The sequence below is a fragment of the Heterodontus francisci genome, chromosome 4 (genome assembly GCF_036365525.1).
Source record: "Heterodontus francisci isolate sHetFra1 chromosome 4, sHetFra1.hap1, whole genome shotgun sequence".
NCBI lineage: Eukaryota > Metazoa > Chordata > Chondrichthyes > Heterodontiformes > Heterodontidae > Heterodontus > Heterodontus francisci.
This window is the reverse complement of record NC_090374.1, coordinates 18,957,175-18,973,074: the sequence shown is the minus strand read 5'-3', so window position 1 is coordinate 18,973,074 and position 15,900 is coordinate 18,957,175. Positions and strand designations below refer to the sequence as shown.

At 42.9% G+C, this 15,900-nt stretch overlaps 1 protein-coding gene across 6 annotated transcripts in view; it reads right to left on the bottom strand.

Annotated features, from left to right (window-relative positions):
• Positions 1-12,855: 12,855 nt before the first annotated feature.
• The window catches only part of htt (huntingtin), a 260,486-nt gene continuing 257,441 nt past the window's right edge, over positions 12,856-15,900 (bottom strand). For all 6 annotated transcript variants that reach the window (XM_068029245.1, XM_068029247.1, XM_068029246.1 and 3 more), the window contains one exon: positions 12,856-14,962. In XM_068029245.1, the coding sequence (XP_067885346.1) occupies positions 14,749-14,962 (214 nt within the window). In that variant the 3' untranslated portion in view covers positions 12,856-14,748. The remainder of the gene's footprint in view (positions 14,963-15,900) is intronic.

Sequence of the window (15,900 nt, the reverse complement as noted above, 5' to 3'; positions counted from 1 at the left end):
GTCTCAATTCATTCCATCTTCGTTGCCTCCGGAGAATCCTTGGCATCAGGTGGCAGGACCGTATCTCCAACACAGAAGTCCTCGAGGTGGCCAACATCCCCAGCTTATACACCCTACTGAGTCAGCGGCGCTTGAGATGGCTTGGCCATGTGAGCTGCATGGAAGATGGCAGGATCCCCAAGGACACATTGTACAGCGAGCTCGCCACTGGTATCAGACCCACCGGCCGTCCATGTCTCCGCTTTAAAGACGTCTGCAAACGTGACATGAAGTCCTGTGACATTGATCACAAGTCGTGGGAGTCAGTTGCCAGCGATCGCCAGAGCTGGCGGGCAGCCATAAAGGCGGGGCTAAAGTTTGGCAAGTCGAAGAGACTTAGCAGTTGGCAGGAAAAAAGACAGAGGCGCAAGGGGAGAGCCAACTGCGAAACAGCCCTGACAACCAATTTTATCTGCAGCACCTGTGGAAGAGTCTGTCACTCTAGTATTGGCCTTTATAGCCACTCCAAGTGCTGCTCCACAAACCACTGACCACCTCCAGGCGCTTACCCATTGTCTCCGGAGACAAGGAGGCAAAAGAAGAAGGTATTCTTGAGAATTGACCTGATGAGTGCAAGACAAAAAGCTTTGACATAATGTCTCTATTATCAGCAATTAACAAGTATTTGGCCAAAGTTTTCTTTTTTGTCTTTTTTGTAAAGTTAATCTCTGCAGAGAAAGCATCTTTATTTTTTGTTTAACTTGTGTATGTGTTGGGTTATTTAGAAGGGAACTTTCATATTTCAACCTGTGAGTTAATAAGCTTTGCATCTTAATTTATTATTAAAACAAGACTTATTCAATAAATAATTTTGTTGTTTATTAAAGAAACCTGGTTGGCAGATTTTATTCTGAAACTAAAATAGATCAATTATATAATTGGCCATATCGGTAACTGGGTAAAACATTGAAATATATGTTGTGACCCGTGGAGAAGTGCAACTAGAGAAAGACAGTGCACTCCTCCAGCCTAGGTCATAACGCCTTCTTTATTGTCCCTCAGAAACTGTCTCAAATTACTGCACACACCAGAGTGTGATGCCCAGAATGGAACCAGCACTCCAGATGAGGCCTAACCAGTACTTCATAAACGTGTGCTTTTGTACTCTACCCCTCTATTAATAAAGCCAAGGCTCCCATATGCATTTTTATGCTTTCTCAACTTGTCCTGTCACCTTCCATGATTTGTGTCCAACTTCCGAAATCAGTCCTAAATTTGGCTCGTGCCAGATTGTAGCTGGGCCTCGTTATCCTACTATCATTCTTTCCCTTGAAGTGCTGCTTTGGTTAATGTTCTATAAAGTTACACTCCTTCACTCATCACATTCCCCATTTTCACAGTGTCTGCCACATAGTAGAAGGACAACATCAACAAAGAACTAATTCTGTAAACCCACCACAATGATTTTCTGGGTCTTACCCAGTTGGTTGGAAAAGATATTAGAGAGCTTGGTGAGAGTATAATAGTTCCTTTGTATGGTTATTGGATAAGTTACAAATGCTACATGTGAAGATGAAAGTGCAGCTTATCGTCCACACAAATCAAATCACTAAACCTTCAGAAAGATTAGCAAGGCGATATCTCAGTTGCAGTGAATAAAAAGCAAGATTTTGTGCAAGGCAAAACTCTTAATACATTTTAAGCAGCATACCAAAAGACTCTATAAGGTCAGTTCATGTTTTAGTGCTATGCAGTGTCTCTAAGCAACAAGATAAGACCTACGACTCATTTAGCTACTTTCATGTGGGTGCCTTGCAGTTCAGAGTGGGCCTTTCCATGAACCGAGAACAAAAAGAAAACTTTTTCATGTGTTATTGTGAATTACAAATAAAAGCTAATAAACAATTTAAACCAAAGACCTCTGTCTCCAGGAGAAAATCCTGTAAAGAAATCATAGTTGATATACAAAACAGTATATTTTTCTAAAATTTCTGTGATTAATAGATCTCTGTGTTGTCCAGTTGGCTGTAAACCAGCTGGCTCAGATGGATTGTTTTTAATAAACATACTGCACATGCAGAAGTTGAAATGAAAATAAAAACACCAATTGTGCTTTTACACTTTTAGAAGTGTGCACAATGTATAGGCCCCTGTGTGTGAACCCCAATGTTGTTTCTGCCATTCCTATTTCCTTAAGCATACAGTTTAGCTTTCATACCGATCAGACTACTTTATAGTTGACCTACAGAAAGGGGGATAACATTCTTCTGCAATTCTTAGAGCTCCATGATATAGCTGGTAGTATTCTAAAGAAATATCTTTCTCCTCATTTCAAAGGGATCCCTGATGATTACTATTTTAAGATGAAACGTCCAACCCTTAAAGATTCTCTCAAAATTTCTTGGGTATGTAAAACAGTTTCTCAAATAATATAAGAAGCTGGTAGTGGCGGAGAGGTGTTACTTCAAATACAGTACACATTAGAAGGGGAACAAATGATGAACTAGGACAAGCACGAAGACATCATACTTTAGTGTCACTGCCTGCCTAAAATTAAGAACCGGTATGAAAATGCTAGCTGTAATCAGAACGCTGCCACATGCTTATGGATGAAAAAACAGTTTCAAAAATATAGGGCTGAATCTTCTGGACTTTGAAGATTTTCGTCAGTCAGTTCACTGTTCGGTCTTGATCCCATTCACAGCAGCAGTCTGCCTCCCGGGGTAATTTTACAGGAGGCACCCAATTAAGAGGCCGCCTCTGAGATCACTGCCCAATTAGGGATAGCGAGCAGGTTGTGACGGCAGGAGCGCACGTCACCACGTGAAACTGCAAGGCCAGTCGGCATCCTTCACTGAGTATGCAGTGAGTGTATTGGTAGTGTGCATGATGCACGAGACGGCTGGACAAAACGGCAGAGTGGAACAGCTAGAGGCCACAACCACCACTTCCTCACCACCAGCACTTTTCCTTCCTGCTGTCTCCAGGAGATTAGAAGGAAATGGCAAGCATCTGCTTGTGGACCACTTCAGGCTTGCCGATTTGCATCTTCAGGCAGTAGATTTATTTTGGCATGGTATTTTTATTATTCATTCATGGGATGTGGGCGTCACTGGCTAGGCCAGCATTTATTGCCCATCCCTAACTGCCCTTGAGAAGGTGGTGGTGAGCTGCCTTCTTGAACCACTGCAGTCCATGTGGGTTAGGTACACCCACAGTGCTGATAGGAAGAGTGTTCCAGGATTTTGACCCAGCGACAGTGAAGGAATGGCGATATAGTTCCAAGTCAGGCTGGTGTGTGACTTGGAGGTGGTGATGTTCCCATGCATCTGCTGCCCTTGTCCTTCGAGGTAGTAGAGGTTGCGGGTTTGGAAGGTGCTGTTCTAAGGAGCCTTGGTGCGTTGCTGCAGTGGATCTTGTAGATGTTACACACTGCTGCCACTGTGCGTCAGTGGTGGAGGGAGTGAATGTCTGTGGATGGTGTGCCAATCAAGTGGGCTGCCTTGTTCTGGATGGTGTCGAGCTTCTTGAGTGTTGTTGGAGCTGCACCCATCCAGGCAAGTGGAGAGTATTCCATCACACTCCTGACTTGTGTCGTGTAGATGGTGGACAGGCTTTGGGGGGTCAGGAGGTGAGTTAGTCGCCTCAGGATTCCTAGCCTCTGACCTACTCTTGTAGCCATGGTATTTATATGGCTTAAAAACAAGAAATGCTGGAACCACTCAGCAGGTCTGGCAGCATCTGTGGAAAGTTTTTATTTCAGATTTCCAGCATCCGCAGTACTCCAGTTCAGTTTCTGGTCAATGGTAGCCCCTAGGATGTTGATAGTGGGGGATTCAGCGATGGTAATACCATTGAATGTCAAGGGGAGATGGTTAGACTCTCTCTTGTTGGAGATGGTCATTGCCTGGCACTTGTGTGGCACGAATGTTACTTGCCACTTATCAGCCCAAGCCTGGATATTGTCCACGTCTTGTTGCATCTCTACATGGACTGCTTCAGTATCTGAGGAGTCGCGAATGGTATTGAATATTGTGCAATCATCAGCGAACATCCCCACTTCTGACCTTATGATTGAAGGAAGGTCATTGATGAAGCAGCTGAAGATGGTTGGGCCTACCCTGAGGAATTCCCGCAGTGATGTCCTGGAGCTCAGATGATTGACCTCCAAAAACAACAACCATCTTCCTTTGCACTAGGTATTACTCCAACCAGCAGAGTGTTTTTCCCTGATTCCCATTGACTTCAGTTTTGCTAGGGCTCCTTGATGCCATACTCGGTCAAATGCTGCCTTGATGCCAAGGGCACTCACTCTCACCTCACCTCTCGAGTTCAGCTCTTTTGTCCATGTTTGAACCAAGGCTGTAATGAGGTCAGGAGCTGGGTGGCCCTGGTGGAACCCAAACTGAGCGTCACTGAGCAGGTGATTGCTGAGCAAGTGCTGCTTGATGGCACTGTTGATGACACTTTCCATCACTGTACTGATGATTGAGAGTAGACTGATGGGGCGGTAATTGGCCGGGTTGGACTTGTCCTGCTTTTTGTGTACAGGACATACCTGGGCAATTTTCCACATTGCCGGGTAGATGTCAGTGTTGTAGCTATACTGGAACAGCTTGGTTAGGGGGGGGTGGCAAGTTCTGGAGCACATGTCTTCAGTACTATTGCCGGAATATTGTCAGGGCCCATAGCCTTTGCAGTATCCAGTGCCTTCAGTCGTTTCTTGATATCACGTGGAGTGAATCGAATTGGCTGAAGTCCGGCATCTGTAATGCTGGGGACTTCAGGAGGGGGCCGAGATGGATCATCAACTCGGCACTTCTGGCTGAAGATTGTTGCAAATGCTTCTGCCTTATCTTTCGCACTGATTTGCTGGGCTCTCCCATCATTGAAGGGGATATTTGTGGAGCCACCTCCTCCAGTTAGTTGTTTAATTGTCTACCACCATTCACAACTGGATGTGGCAGGACTGCAGAGCTAAGATCTGATCCGTTGGTTATGGGATCACTTAGCTCTGTATATTGCATGCTGCTTACGCAGTTTGGCACACAAGTAATCCTGGGTTGTAGCTTCGCCAGGTTGACACCTCATTTTGAGGTATGCCTGGTGCTGCTCCTGGCATGCCCTCCTGACTCTTCATTGAACCAGGGTTGGTCTCCTGGCTGATGGTAATGTTAGAGTGGGGGATATGCCGGGCCATGAGGTTACAGATTGTGGTTGAGTACAATTCTGCTGCTGCTGATGGCCCACAGCGTCTCATGGATGCCCAGTTTTGCATTGCTAGATCTGTTTGAAATCTATCCCATTTAGCACAATGATAGTGCCACACAACACGATGGATGGTATCCTCAATGTGAAGGCAGGACTTCGTCTCCACAAGGGCTGTGTGGTGTTCACTCCTACCAATACAGTCATGGACAGAAGCATCTGCAGCAGGCAGATTGGTGAGGACAAGGCCAAGTATGTTTTTCCCTCGTGTTGGTTCCCCCATCACCTGCTGCAGACCCAGTCTAGCAGGCATGTCCTTTAGTGCTCTGACCTCCAGCTCTGTATATGCTTCCTGTTTCGTGATGAGCTGCAGACATGGTGGGGGGCCCAGGCAAATCCGGTAATCTAATTTATATCGGAAAATTGCTGATAATTGGTTGATGAGCCTTAATTGACTTCCCACCACTGCCAGGCAAATTGCTGTCACCACATTGAAGCAATCTCTGGAAAAAGCGTAAGCAGGTGGGAATGTGTTGGGGAACCAGCACAACACCTTTCTCCATGATTTTGCCAGCCCCTGCACCCCCACATCCCTTCAAACGTGCCTCCAAGTGGTTGGGAAAATTCCACCCATAAATTGTATTTTAGGAAGGGAAGCACAGACTAAGTCCATTACAGAATCTCATCGATACAATATTCCATTATTTCCTGCAACAGTGACTACACTTCAAAAGTACTTCATTAACTTTAAAGTGTTTTGGGATGTCCTGAGGTTGTGAATGCACAATATAAATGCAAATCTTTCTTTTGATTATTTTAATATAGACACCCAGATAGCTCAAGCTGGTTCATCAGCGGGTCATTGAGCCACGTTTGATCATTGGTCTGTGCTGAATTGGTTAATTTCAGTTCAGAGAAAAATGAAAGAGTTCCTGCTGTTAATAGCTGCCCTGCGTGCATGGGTGAAGGTGGTTTGAGGAAGGATCAGGCTAAACTGCAGTACCATTCTGTCGACAAATAGTCTGCCAACACTAGTCAAGATAGAGATGAAGATTAGTACCTTGCACAAGGTACTGCACGGCAGCGTACTCGTAGAGCCATAGACCATAGGAGTCAACACCTTCAGGAAAGAAAACTAGCAGGCCCCATTGCTCCTGAGGATAAACATGAACGCCAGTGGCACTCTTAAAAGTCAGCTGGTAAAATTTCAGCATTCACCTGGGCGATGAACAAACGACAGTCACCAACTCACCAAGACAATCAAGCAAACCCAACCATATTGAGTTGCTTCATCAATGACCTTTCCTCGATCATAAGTGGGGATGTTCAATGATGAATGCACTGTTCAGCACCATTCGCAACTCCTCAGCTACTGAAGCAGTCGGTGTCCATATGCAAGACCTGGACAACATTCAGGCTTGGGCTGATAAGTGGCAAGTAACAATCATGGCACACAAGTGCCAGGTAATGACTATTTCTAACAAGAGAGAATTTAACCATCTCTGTCTGATGTTCAATGGGATTACCATCACTGAATCCACCACCAACAGCCTGGGGGGGGTTCACTATCGCCAGAACCTTAACTCAACCAGCCCTAGAGATACTGTGGCTACAAGAACAGGTCAAAGCCTGGAAATTCTGCTGCGTGTCACACACGTTCTCACTTCCCAAAGCTTGTCCACCATCTACAAGGCATCGGACCACGAGGCAGCCAAGGAACACCAGGAAGGTACTGCAGAGATCCGCAGAGTACATCTTGCCCTCCAATCGTTATTCAGTTTTGAATACTGGTGAGAGTGATGGTTCTGTGGGAAGTGCAAGTAGAGCCAAGTCCATGGCACCATGAGTGGTTAACTGCATAGGTGAGGAGGAAGAAGAGTGGAAGAGCAATACAGGTAGGGGATTTGATAGTGAGGGGAACAGACAGGCGTTTCTGCGGCTACAAAGGTGACTCCAGGATGGTATATTCCCTCCCTGGTGCCAGGGTCAAGGGTGTTATTGAAAGGCTGCAGGATATGCTGGGCGTTGGGGGGGGGGCGGGGGGAGAAAGTGGGGTGGTGGAAGGGTGAACAGTCAGAAAGAGGGATGTGGTCCTGAAGGCAGAGTTTCATGAGACATGGTTGAAAGAAGGGCAGGAATGTCAGCTTAACATTCCTGGTTACAGGGTTTTCAGACGAGTTGGAGAGGAGATAAAAAAAAAAAGAGGTTGCAATAAAGAAACAATTTTAGCTTCAAGAAGGGATGATACGGTAGAAAGATCATCAAATGAGGCCATATGGGCTGAATGGAAGAACAAAAATTGAGCAATCATACTACTGGGAGTGTACCATAGACCTCCAAACACTCAAGAGGGAGATAGAAGAGCAAATATGTAGTGAAAAAGCAATAGGGCAGTGATAAGAGGGGATTTCAAATACCCTATAAACTGGGATAGATTTAGTGTGAAAGGCACAGAGGGAGCAGAATTCTTAAAATACATTCAGGAGAACTTTTTTTACCCAGTATGTAGCAAGCCCAACAAGAAAGGGGATAGTTCTGGACATAGCTTTAGGGAATGAAGCTGGGCAGGTGGATGGGGTATCAGTTGGGAAGCACTTTGCTAGAAGTGGTCATAATTCAGTTAAATTTATGGAAAAGGACATAAAAGTTCTCAACTGTGGAAAAGCTGATGTTACTAAGCTGAGATGTAATTCAACTAAAGCTACTTTAAGGTAAATCAGTGCCAGATCAGTGGGAGGCATTCAAGGAAGATATAGGGAGGGTTCAGGGCAAGTCTGTTTCTTTCAGGAAAGAGAGTGGAACTAACAAATCCAAAGCCTGGCAGATGTCAAGAGGCTTAAAGGAGAGGATAAAGAAAAAAAGGGAAGCTTATGACAGATACTGAGGGCTCAATACTGCAGAAAACTTAGAGATGTATAAAAAGTGTAGGGGCGAAATTAAAGAAGAAATTACGAAAGTAAAGAGAGGGCATGAAAAAATATTGTCAAGACTTTTTAGCAATAGATAAAGAGCAAGAGGATAACTAAAGAAAAAGTAGGGTCTATTAGGGACCATAAGGGTGAAGGCGGAGGATGTTGGCATGGTTCTTAATACTTTGCATCCATTTTCACAAAAGAGAGGGACGATTCATGCACTGCAATTAGGGAGGAGGAGCGAGAGATATTCAAAATTAACATAGCAAGAGAGGAACTATTAAGGGGTTTAACATCTTGAAAGTGGATAAATCCCCAGGCCTAGACTGTTAAGGGAAGTAAGAGAAGAAATAGCAGAAGCTTTGACCATCATTTTTCAAACCTCTTCAGGTACAGGCGTGGCGTGCCAGATGACTGGAAGGTAGCTAACAGTGTATCATTGCTCAAAAAGGGAGTAATTACATGCAAGTCAGCTTAACCTTGGCAGTGGGAAGATTATTGTAAAATATTCTGAGTGATAGAATAAATCTTCATTTAGAAAGACACAGAATAATCAAGGACAGTCAGCATGGATTTAAGGGAAGTTCAGGTCTTACTAACATGATTGAAAAGGAGGGTCGATGAGTGTAGTGCATTTAATGTAGCCTATATGGATTTTACAAGATTCTTGGTAAGGTCCCACATGGCAGACTGCTCATGAAAGTAAGAGTCCATGGGATCCAAAACAAGGATCCAAAATTAGCTTAGAGGCAGGAAGCAAAGAATAATGGTCGATGGGTGTTTTTTATGAATGGAAGGCCATTTCCAGTGGGGTTCCATAGGGCTCAGTGCTAGGTCCCTTGCTTTTTGTGATAAATGCCAATGACTTGGACTTGAATGTAGGGGGTATGATTAAGAAGTTTTCAGATGATACAGAAATTGGCTGTGTCGTTAATAATTATGAAGTTGTAGACTGTAGGAAGATAGCAATGGACTAGTCAGGTGGAACAGATATCAAATGGAGTTCGATCCAGTGTGTGAGATAATGCATTTAGGAGAGGCAAACAAGGGAATACACAATAAATGGTAGGATACTGAGAAGTGTAGAGGAATGGAGGGACCTTGGAGTACATGCCCATAGTTCCTGATGGTGGTTGGACAGGTAGATAAGGTGGTCAAGAAGGTATATGGGATACTTGCCTTCATTAGCTGATGCATACAGTCTTTGAGCTGGGAGGTTGTATTGGAACTGTACAAAACACTGGTGGGGCCACAGCTAGAGTACTGCATGCAGTTCTGGTCACTGCACTATAGGAAAGATGTGATTGCACTAGAGAGGATACACAGGAGATTCATGAGGATGATGCCTGACCTGGAAAAATGTTAAGTTATGAGGAAGGATTGAATAGAGTTGTTTTCTTTGGAACAGAGGAGGCTGAGGGAGACCTAATTGAAGTGCATAAAATTATGAGATAGATAGAGTGGATAGGAAAGCCCTATTTCCCTTGGCTGAGGGGTCCAGAACCAAGAGGCATAGATTTAGGGTAAAAGACAGAAGGTTTAAAAGGAATTTAAAGAGACACTTTTTGACCCAGAGGATGGTGGGTATCTGGAACTCACTGCCTGAAAGGGTGGTAGAGGCAGAAACCCCCTTAACATTTAAAAAGTACTTGGATATGAAGTGCCGTAACCTACAAGGTTATGGATCAAGAATCGGAAAGTGGGATTGGCATGATGACTCCACGTTGATTGGGACGGACATGATGACCTGAATAGCCTCCATCCATGCTGTAACTTCCTATGATTTCTTAAGTCAGGAGTGTGATGGAATACTCTCCACTTGCCTGGGGTGGGTGCGGCTCCAACTCTCAAGAAGCACGACACCATCCAGGACAAAACAGCCCGCTTGATCGGCATCCCAAGCACCATCTTAAAACATTCACTCCCCCCCCCTACTGGCACACAGTGAAGCAATGTGTACCACTTACAAGATGCACTGCAGCAACTTACCAAGGCTCCTGAGACAGCACCTTCCAAACCTGCAACATGGGCAGCAGATGCAAGGGAATATCACCACCTGCACGCTCCCCTCCAAGTCACACACCTGCCTGACTTGGAACAATGTCACCGTTCCTTCACTGTCGCTGGGTCAAAGTCCTCAAACTCCCTCTTAAACAGCACATTGGATGTACCTACAACACATGGACTGCAGCGGTTTATCTCCACCTTCTCCAGGGCAATTAGGGATGGGCAATATTTGCTCACACCCCATCAACAAATAGAAAAAGAAAGCCACTGTTACCAATGACACACCACCTGTTGCACAGAACTAAAACTCCTTCACCTCTGGTTATAATGCTCTAGAAACAAAGAACCCAAAGATCCTTTCCATCCACCAAGCCAGTCCTTAAGGTCACACTTCAATTAACCTGTCCAACAAAGATTTATCGTCCATCAAGATTTTTAACACCCTCTGCCTCTACTGCCTTCCTAACTTTGCTGCTTTACATGTTCTGTGTATTCACCTTTTCCACGTCCACTTATTCTAAAGGTTTGCGTCATTATTGAACACTGCTACCAGCTCCAGTTTATCAAATCCCTTTATGATCTTAAATATCTCAATATCCTCTCTAAGTTGTCTTTTTTCAAATGTAAACATAGCTAGTACCCATAGTATTTAATTTAGGTTACATAAGCAAAATACCGCAGATGCTGGAAATCTGAAACAAAAACAGAAAATGCTGGAATTACTCAGGTCAGGCAGCATCTGTGGAGAGGAAAAAGTGTTAATGCTTTAGATCTGCGTGACCTTTCATCAGAACTGCAAAGTCCTCCTCCCAAAATTCCGGCCAAATTGGGAAAACTGTCCCACAGATGAGGCAAGCAACAGCCTGACAATAGTCATACTCAGTAAATCATAGCTGACAGCCAATATCCCAGACTCCACGATCGCCATCCCTGGGTATATCCTGTCTAGACCTACCAGAGGTGGCGGCACAGTGGTATATAAGTCAGAAGGGAGTTGCCCTGGGACTTCTCAACATTGACTCTCGACCCCATGAAATCCCACGGCATCAGGTCAAACATGGGAAAGGAAACCTCCTGCTGATTACCGCCTACCGCCCTCCCTCAGCTAATGAATCAATACTCCATTGAGTATTGATCTATACCACTTGAAAGAAGCATGAGGGTAGCAAAGACACAGCATGTACTTTGGCTGGGGAACTTGAATGTCCATTGGCTTGATAGCACAACTGACCAAGCTGGCTGAGTCCTGAAGGACCTATCTGCCAGACTGGGCCTGTGGCAGATGGTAAGGGGACCAACAAAAGGGAAAAACCTACTTCACCTCAACCTCATCAATCTACCTTTCACAAGGTGCATCTGTTCATGACAGAATTGGTAGGAGTGACCACTGCACAGTACTTGTGGAGATGAAGTGTTTGTGTGACACTGACACTGTGCTAAATGGGATAGATTCAGAACAGATCTAGCAGCTCAAAACTGGGCATCCAAGAGGTGCTCTGGACCATCAGCAATAGCAGAATTGTATTCAACCACAATCTGTAATCTCATGGCTTATATCTCCTTCTCTCAATCATTACCATTAAGCCAGGGGATCAACCCTGATTCAATGCGGAGTGCACGAGCACATGCCAAGCATACACAGGACTACATGCATGCTAAACAGTGGAAGCAGCATGTGATAGCCAGAACAAAGCGATCCCCTCCAAATTTAGCATCACCAACATACGGAGCTTTAATCCTCCAAATAACTAACGTACATTGAAACAGCCATGGTCTCAAAACCTATCCTTGCAGTAACTTGTTAGTTACATTATGTGGTACTTACAGCACAGAAACAGGCCATTTGGCCCAACTGGTCCATGCTCCAAACAAGCCTCCTCTCACCCACCTTCATTTATCCCCATCATACCCTTTTATTCCTTTTCCCCTCATGTCCTTATCTAGCTTCCACTTAAATGCATCTATGCTATTTACCCCAACTACTCCATGAGGTAGCGAGTTCCACATTGGAAGTACTCTCTGGGTGAAGAAGTTTCTCCTGATTGCCTATTGGGCTTATTAGTGACTACCGTATATTTATGGCCACTACTTTTAGTTGTACTTTTAGTCGCCCTCAAAAGTGCAAACATTTATCTATGACTATCCTAGCAAACCTCGTTAAAATTTTTAATTCTATCAGGTCACTCCTCAGCCTTCTCTTTTCTGGAGTATATTTATTGCAATGAACCAACCACGCAACACTTTTAGTGCTCAGTTTTTTTTATATATAACTTTGACAGTTATCTAATTGCATTTTTCCCAGATGTGCCAAAAAATATTTCCAGAACATCGTTGGTTTTGAACATGATGAGCATGCAGTTCAATGGCTCACGGGTAAACTGTACACTCAAGTTTTCTTCCCTTAGAACCAACAGTATACTGTTTTGTGTCATAGGAATGAAAACATCTGTAAACAACTACTGTAATAAGCTCAGTTAAGTGCTCTTTTTCCTTCTTTCAACAATTTGTAAAGCATGCTCATTACTAATTTAATGTACAAGCATTGTGTAGGAATCTGGTATACATAGTTTTATTATTTATATTCTGTCTTCTCATATCTTCATACATGATGCCTTACTGCATCACTGATCTTACAACTAAAATAAAAATTGCTAACACAGCAAGTTAATGCCGCTAAGACAAACCTTACTTTAAATTTAAAATGAGACATCCTCATTTCAGAATATAAAACGTCACAAATTACAGGTACCATGTTTCAGTAAGTCCTTTTATTTTTCAAAGTGCAAATTAAGTCATTTAGAATTAAAATGCAACATTTCAGTTATGGTTTTAATGGGTACTATGAGGACTAACACTTAATACAAGGGCTCTAGCCATGTGTCTGTCATAGCCATTGTATAAACATAGTCAGATCAAGAGTCTCTGTGGAATTTAGAAGCAGCTCCACCGTACCTGTATTACTATTGACAGTCTGTTCAGCTATATATATATATATATGTATACATATATAAATAAAAATAGACACCCTGTCTAACTTGGGACACAGCAACAGTATGGCAGGAAGTTGTCACAATATATACCATGAGTAAATCTCCACTGTGTAATGGTAAGAACTTAGCCTATTGGCTAAGTCTAAGTTTGTTAGATACTGTTGTCGGCAATATATAAATCACATTGCAGAACATGACAGAAGCACAAGGTTGTACAGCATTAAATTTGGAAACTACGATGAAAATTCAAGTTCCCTTCCCCATCCTGCCCCCCACCTCTCAACCCCAAACATCAAGTAGGAGGTTAACTACAGCAGACTTAAAAGAACGTGGTGGTCCTGCCATTTCATTCAATGTTCTCATTAACATGTGCAACCAAGCAAGTGTCTGTCCCAGTATTAGACATGTGGAAGATGATAAGACAAGATGTGTTCACACACATTCACCTTAACAAAACATGAGAATGCTTGATGTGGATAGCAACATGACTACAAACACTATTAAAAAAAAATTATTGCTTTACTGAAGCATTTCTAAGGTTGATTCTGTCTCAAAACACCAAAAATTGAATTATATAGTCAAGTAATGATTTAAATCAGTAAATGCATGATTAGTTTAGGGTTTTCTTGCCACTTTATATATTCAACTGCATATCATAACTCTGATTTGGGGAAAAATTGAGTAATTGCAAACAAATTAAAACTTTACAAAAACAGCTCAAGTTCAGTTTGTTAACATTTGCGTTTTGCTATAATAATCCATCATAGGGTTTTGATATTCTAGTCTGATCTCATTGTGAAACAATTTAGCCAGACAGACAAAAGACAAAAAAAAGAGATCTGGAAATGTTATGGAAGTTCATATATGGAAAACACTGACTAATTTGAACACGGACTCTTGTGTTGAGGTGACGAATAGTTATAAACTCTGACTTGCTGTAATGTTTAACCTCATAATATCAAACCCACGTGCTAAATTTCATTTTCCACTAAATAGGTCATCTTGATAGAATTGGTTCATTTTTTCCCTTCTCAAATATGACCTGAATACCAGATCGTGTTATGTCTAACTTCACAGCTAATAATAAATATATTTTTCTTTGTATAGTACATAGACACACTATTTCATTAAGAAATCAAATGCCGTTTGATGGAAATTGTGAACTCAATGCTGCATTATGGGCCCGCACCAAATCAAAATAAATATTCACTCATACATCACAGCCACGCCTGTTTTGAAACCTCACTCAGACTTCATCCACAGCCAAAGACAGACAGACATAGAAGACATTCAACATAGTGGTTTTGTTCATTGCAAGTTATGTGATAAATTCATGCATCACAGGTTTTACAATTGTACATACTTTACATGATATATAAATCTTCGGTTAAAAGACAAGTTTTACTGATATTACCACATCTTACATCCTGAGAAGATTAATGTTTTGTGATTATATGCACTAAATTAGACATACAACCACATTACAACAAGTAACTGAAAGAGTCAGAACATTTGGAAGGAACATGCTGAGAGTGTGACTTGAGAATACTGAGATTGCTGCAAAGGGACTCTTGTGTCCTGTCCCATCCCACTGAGTATGCCACTGTGTTTAAGAAGTCCTCTCCACATGTCAAGTCCCCAGACACTGCAATTCAGAACTGCGCAACCTGGTGAATGCTTCGCAAGCAGGTCAACAGCTGATGATATGGGCTGCCAGGAGTTGCCACCATTTCAAAGACTGACTGGAAGGCACGGCGATCCAGCTCCTCATCAATCTGTTTCCTGTAGAAGTCCATGGCCAACAAGCAGAAGAGGTTTACATCCATTTGTTCAGATTTTCCCATTCGGCTGATAATGTGGGGGAGGCTGCAAGTCCAGTTAAGAAATCATTTCACTGTAACCATACTGTGATCTGTTCTGTAATGGCATTAACGTCATGTTTGATCTAGACCAGTTTTCTAACCTTCCCAGATAATATGCATCAAGCCAATTACAATTCTTACCAAGCTCAAGTAGGAGCACACGGCTTCCTTTAACCCCTCCCTTTCTATTTCACAAAACATTCACAAAATCTCTCATTACATCTTAGTTATTACGATCTCCAGAATAGGCTAACACTTCCGTGCAGTACTGAGAGAGTGCTGCATATTGGAGATGTCATTCTGTTGGATAAGACATTAAAGCGAGGTCCCATGTTCCCTCTCAGGTAAAATACACCATGGCACCATTTGGAAAAGCAGCAATAGAATTCTCTCCGGTGGTTCTGGCCAACATTCATCTCTCAACTAATATCACTGAAATAGATTATCCAGTTGTTAACTCATTACTATTTGAGGGAGCTGGGTCAAAATCCTGAAACTCCCTCCCTTACAGTACCGTGGGTGTACTTACTCCACATGGAATGCAGCAGTTCAAGAAGGAGACTCACCATCACCTTCTGATAGGCAATTAATGCTGGCCTTGCCAGCAATGCCCACACATCCCATGAACCAAAAAAAACTTGGCCTGCATAAATTGGATGCTGTATTCCCATTTATAGGATATTTATAGGTCTATTCATCTACACTCACCCACACATTCTATGAACATGGGTACAGAAGAGTAAATCAACAGATATGGCTAAAGGTTACAAAAATGATAAAAGGACAAAACTAAAGGCCCTGTATCTGAATGCACGTAGCATTCAAAACAAAACAGATGAACTGAGAGCACAAATAGAAATAAATAAGTACGATCTGATAGCCATTACAGAGACATGGCTGCAGGATGACATGGATTGGGACCTGAATATTGAAAGGTACATG